The sequence below is a fragment of the Cannabis sativa genome, chromosome 2 (assembly GCF_029168945.1).
Source record: "Cannabis sativa cultivar Pink pepper isolate KNU-18-1 chromosome 2, ASM2916894v1, whole genome shotgun sequence".
Lineage (NCBI taxonomy): Eukaryota > Viridiplantae > Streptophyta > Magnoliopsida > Rosales > Cannabaceae > Cannabis > Cannabis sativa.
This window is the reverse complement of record NC_083602.1, coordinates 784,464-790,199: the sequence shown is the minus strand read 5'-3', so window position 1 is coordinate 790,199 and position 5,736 is coordinate 784,464. Positions and strand designations below refer to the sequence as shown.

At 32.9% G+C, this 5,736-nt stretch overlaps 1 protein-coding gene across 2 annotated transcripts; it reads right to left on the bottom strand.

The window, feature by feature from the left end:
• Positions 1–1,223: 1,223 nt before the first annotated feature.
• LOC115718970 (protein neprosin-like) lies at positions 1,224–3,472 on the bottom strand. 2 transcript variants are annotated; one of them, XM_061109744.1, is made up of 8 exons: positions 3,369–3,472; positions 3,054–3,227; positions 2,887–2,979; positions 2,551–2,760; positions 2,301–2,456; positions 2,110–2,163; positions 1,887–2,024; positions 1,224–1,731 (listed from the first exon to the last, which is right to left on the bottom strand). In XM_061109744.1, exons 2-8 carry the CDS (start codon positions 3,210–3,212, stop codon positions 1,366–1,368), a joined length of 1,176 nt encoding a protein of 391 aa, XP_060965727.1. In that variant the 5' UTR covers positions 3,213–3,227; positions 3,369–3,472; the 3' UTR covers positions 1,224–1,365. The 2 variants fall into 2 exon arrangements, with proteins under 2 accessions (XP_060965727.1, XP_060965728.1); XM_061109745.1 differs by lacking the exon at positions 3,369–3,472 and having other exon boundaries at positions 3,054–3,351.
• Between the last annotated feature and the right edge of the window lie 2,264 nt (positions 3,473–5,736).

The following is a 5,736-nucleotide window of genomic DNA, read 5'->3' as shown; positions in this document are numbered from 1 at the left end:
TTTTTGAGAAACTATTTTTAAAATTAAAATAATTTACATAATTTTTAATTTACTCACAAAGATCTTTTTTTTTTAATGATATCAAACTAATTTGAAAACTACTTTTCATTAAAAAAAATCTTTATATAATAGTTATCAAAACAATAAAAATAAGTCAAAACTTAAACTTATCTTATACAATTTTATTACTTTGATTAAAATATTTTTTTTATGTTACTCAACTAGTCTCCTTCGGTTTGATCTCTTACTTATATGTAACATCCCCGCTTCAAGCCTCCATTGGGTCCTTACACCCACGGAAATAATGGCTCTTATACACGAGTATGTCACTCTGGCTGCATCATGGACTGATGACTGACCCTACAGACCAACACTAGTGTTTCCAGCGTGCTTTGTCCTCACTCGCACGCTTCCTAGGAAAACTTCCCAGGAGGTCACCCATCCTAAAATTACTCCGGGTCAAGCACGCTTAACTGTGGAGTTCTTTCGTGATGGGCTACCGAAAAACAAGATGCACCTTGTTGACATAGGTAGTACCAATCAATCCATTTAAGCCCTCTTCAACTGTGTAGTCCCATACCTACACAGTCTCAGAATCATCCCACTTGACCTTCCCCAGGCGATGTGGGATTGCACAGCTTACCCGGTATTTCCCCTTACGGATCACGGGACTACTGACTGTCACAATCACCCCCACGGGTCCGACGTCCTCGTCGACCACACTTCCGGCTGGGTCAAGGCTCTGATACCATTTGTAACATCCCCGCTTCAAGCCTCCATTGGGTCCTTACACCCACGGAAATAATGGCTCTTATACACGAGTATGTCACTCTGGCTGCATCATGGACTGATGACTGACCCTACAGACCAACACTAGTGTTTCCAGCGTGCTTTGTCCTCACTCGCACGCTTCCTAGGAAAACTTCCCAGGAGGTCACCCATCCTAAAATTACTCCGGGTCAAGCACGCTTAACTGTGGAGTTCTTTCGTGATGGGCTACCGAAAAACAAGATGCACCTTGTTGACATAGGTAGTACCAATCAATCCATTTAAGCCCTCTTCAACTGTGTAGTCCCATACCTACACAGTCTCAGAATCATCCCACTTGACCTTCCCCAGGCGATGTGGGATTGCACAGCTTACCCGGTATTTCCCCTTACGGATCACGGGACTACTGACTGTCACATTATATGAACACATTATTTTCGAGTATCATTCATGCCCTTGAGAGTATAATATTTAAAATGTCCCTATTTTCGGGTTCAACTATATTTATATTCTAGTCTATCAAAAGCACAAATAAAAACACATTTATTTTTTTTCTCATGAAAAAAGATAGTTTGGTGGTAATACAATGTAAATAAGTTATCTAGGACCAGGGCCACCATATGTCATAACATGTCCAAAGTCACGATGAAATCCCCAATCTTTTACTAAATAAAAGTCAATATCAATTGAAGAAATTTTTGTGTTTTTAGCATCTTCTTGTATGTGCCCCTCGTTTATAGTTGTCAATTCCCTACAATATGCATCATAACGAGTATCTTGTTTTAGAAGTAAACCAGACCCCATTGGAGGACCAATTTGACCAAGAGGACTGTAAGTTTCTCCTCCCCAGTCAATATATGTAGCCAAGTCTTTTAATCCACCACTAAATATGCTTGATGGCCAATATCCAATTTGATCATGATCTTTTGTAAGTTGAAGCCACCAATTTCCAGTAACTTGATCCTATTATATCATATCAAATTAACAAGTACAATATTAATACAACCCACAATTTTAAATATATAACACAATTTTGTTCATTTAAAGCAAAAATATTCAACAAAAACTTGGTAGGGAAAAAAGATTAAAATTTAAATAAAATATTTAATTTTATTTACCCGATAAATATAGATTCCAATTTCCCATGTAGGAAAAGTACCAGGGTGAGTTTCTCTTAGAATCCTGTCGATCATAGGTTGAGGGTCAACCAAAACAAATCCTGGACACACTGTATTGAAACATGATAATTCACCAGCCTACAAAAATATTGATACATGAGTTACACATAACTACACAACGAATATGAAGAAATCTTAAATAATAACATAAAATTATGATAACCTGAAAATATATGAAGATCCGAGTTTTATTGTCTCCATATACACTTGGATTTACCTAAGAAATGATAGTATAACAAAATAACAAGTGAACAAAATATTCTAAAAAATTATAATTTATCTAAATATTTAGTTTAATTGTTTTTAACAACAAAGAATATAGTAGAAAGATTATTCAAGAGAAATAAAACTTACTCCCCAGCCAGCTTGAATGATATCAAGTCCATTTTGTAATTTTATTCGACCGAAAGTGTATTGTGAGTCAGTGACATTATATAGTGTGTAAAAACTTGCAATTGTGCCACCTCCATTGTATTTCTTGGTTGAATCAGATGTGTAAACAAGTGCATGCTATGATATTCAAATTCAAATTGTAATTATATTTCAATAATGGAATACGATATTTACTTTATCAAAACAAAATGAAAATGTAAAATATGCTTACATGAGAAGTAGGAGGAGAATTAATTCTTGAGGTATAAGACTTTGTAAATAGTTTGGCTCTGATAAGATCTTCTTTAGTAGTTCTTCTTATGGGAACAAACCCAGTTGGGCATTTTTCACCCTTTAACCCACTATTTATCGATACTTGTCTCACATTCTTTGGAGGCTTATCTTCCCTAACCATCGGGGCCATATGAGAAGAAGGTTTCATCTACACAATAAATATTTATACTCCATATAGATATAAGTGTATTATATTACATATTGGCTATTGTTTTGGAAAAATAAAAAAAAACTAATGAGCTATTAGAGAAATAATTATTCAGGAAGAACGTACTTGAAAATCATATTTGCGATTCTTCAATAAAGGATGATCAAATGCTGGTTGCTCGTAAAAATCAATACAATCATAAATATCTCCATAGTATGTCTGTGCATGACATAAATAAGTTAGATAAATGATTAGATGAAAATAAATTAATAATAATAAAAGAAAAATATTACTTTTATAGTCTTGATTGATGACTTATTCAATCGTTCAAGTTGATCTTCTATTTCCAGAAGTTCATCTCTTGATAATTCTATTAGTTGTTCTTCAGATTCGCAATAACATAAAAGTGTAGACAACATAATTGCAACCATAAAAAATCCCCTCATACCCATATTGAAAGATTTTATCTGCAATAAAAATATACATTCACATTAGCCAAAGAAACAAAGTAAATCTACCAACAGAAAAAAAAAAAAAAATCTTATATGAATTATATCAACAATAACTATTCTAATCTTCTCTCACAATGAAAAACTAAAATCACATACCAGCTAATAGGTAGCTTAATATATTAAGAGAGACTTTTCAATATGGATGAATTTGATAATAGAGTTAATTATATAGAGAATGAATTATTATGTAGGTCCATTGAAAATTAATTAATTAAAAAGAATAAAAATTGAATACTAATAATTTACGTTATTTAGTCTTTGGTAAAATAAATATTTTATTGTCTTTCTTTTCAGTGTAACGTAGATAACTACAAATTTATTTACATTAAAAATTGAGATATAAAAAAAGGTAAAACTATACTTAATTAAAATGGCATATGACTGTAATTTTCATATTTTCAATCAAGAATAAAATGTGATAAAAAATTGAATATTATTAGCTGTATAATTAAATACAATTTTACGTTACAAAACTAGAAAACAATATTTATATAAGTAAAAAGTACAGTTACAAAAATGTTAATATATATTTTTTGAACAGATACATTTTTTTTTTCCATTTTTTATTTTTATTTTTGAAATTTGAACAAATACATTGTTGTAAGAATATTAGTTACAATTGGCACCTTAATTTATTGAAGTAATTAGGCACGACAAAAAAATTTTAAGAACTTTTTTAATTATTTTAAATGACAAAAATTAGTAGAGTAATGACAATACTTTGTTCACAAACCTTTGCTCCTAGTCCTAACACTTGCTGAGGAGGTACAACAAGAGGACGCTGTTGCCTTACTCTCTGGATCTCTTCATCTTGTTAGATAATTCGACCTTGCATCTCCGCAAACCTTTGCTCCTAGTCCCGAGGAACCTATAGCAGATTTTCATAACCACCTCTGTGCAATCTACCACGGCCTTTGCCGCGTCCACAGAGGTGAAGATGATTTTGACCTCCCCGACCGCCTCCTATCTCAACCATATTACCATAGCTTCTCGTATTTCGCCAGGCGTCCATATTATACGACTAGCCTACAAACCCATAATTCACGTAGGTCAGATATCGATCAAATACAATCCAACTACCGCATACATGGAATTTTGAGCAATGCACTATTCATCTAACATATTACTAACATGCTTCTTATCTTGTTTTTCTAATCAAATAAATTACTAAACAAGTAAAGACTTACTAAACTATGAGTCGAGCTTATCTCTGAGTATGATTGTATATATCTTGACAGTCTTCGGTAAACAACCTGGCAGCTCTGATGCCAAATTATAGCGCCCTACTTGCTTAGGCACTCTACAATAATTTCTAATTATTGTGCACGCCTTTGCTAATCAAATTTCTTGAAAAACGTAATAATTAAAACTTTGAAATTAAACTTCAACTTTAATAGATACATAACTTTACATAATTTTTGGGATCCCATTTAAAAGTTTAAAACAATATACAAAATACATTTTTCACATAAGTGTGGCCAAGTAAAAACAAAATAAAAGTTCATGTCGTCCCAAAATTGAACGCTCTAGGCCTAACAATTCCGATATGTACAATCACCTGCAAGCTCTAGACTCGCTACTGCTCAGCCTTCGTCTTTCTCTTACCTACACATGTAACATATCTATCAGTTAACAAACTCAGTAAGAAAAGCATAAAATATAAATATATTACCGACTTGTGTATAGGCTCCCATACACCTATCTACAAGGCTTAACAGATAAATCAAGAAAGTTCTTGCCTTTGGTAAGATTGATCATAATATTAGCCACTACTAGCTCTATGGTCGCGCTGCGAACGCAGCACGATAATTGTACTGCTATGATAGCATCATTCTATACCCAAAAGTACCATTGACCATAATATCACTCTTAACCAGTACTATATACTCGTACTGCTGACCAGGTACTATAGTTTGTACAGCTATGATAACATCAATTAGTACTTTATGGAATTAAATATCAGTCAAAACTAGCAATATACTCGCACTGTCGACCTGGCACTATAGTTTGCATCGCTATGATACCAATTCATATATTCTAGCAACATAAACATGTATATCACGTGCACACATATACATATATACATCTAAATCTATTCTTATCTTTTAAATTCAAGTGTTCCGGTCAACCTGAATAGAAATATGGCTCGCTAAACAAAGACCTTCTGTCACATTTACGTAAAAACGGGTAAATAACTTGCTAAAAACCTTACCGGGGACTTAAATTCAGAACTAAAAATTTTTCTATTAAAAATAGCGTGGTAATACCCTAAATATTAAGAAAATATGAAAAAAAAATAAGACTTTGAAAATTGCCTAAAAAAATAGCAGGTCGTTTCTGTAAAAATAGTAGATTGTTTTTCTGGATTACTGCCAGCAAAAACGGTAGACCGTTTCTAAGATAACAGTCTGCCATTTTTTGCTGCAGTTTTCGAAAACATGTCAAATCTATCCCAAATCTCAAA

Excerpts from the sequence above, each read along its gene's own strand:
- LOC115718970 (XM_061109744.1), bottom strand. The coding sequence starts at position 3,212 with ATGGGTATGAGGGGATTTTTTATGGTTGCAATTATGTTGTCTACACTT. Across the intron at positions 2,980-3,053 it reads CATCAATCAAGACTATAAAA|ACATACTATGGAGATATTTA; the intron begins GTAATATTTTTC and ends TGTCATGCACAG. Across the intron at positions 1,732-1,886 it reads TTGGAATCTATATTTATCGG|GATCAAGTTACTGGAAATTG; the intron begins GTAAATAAAATT and ends ATGATATAATAG.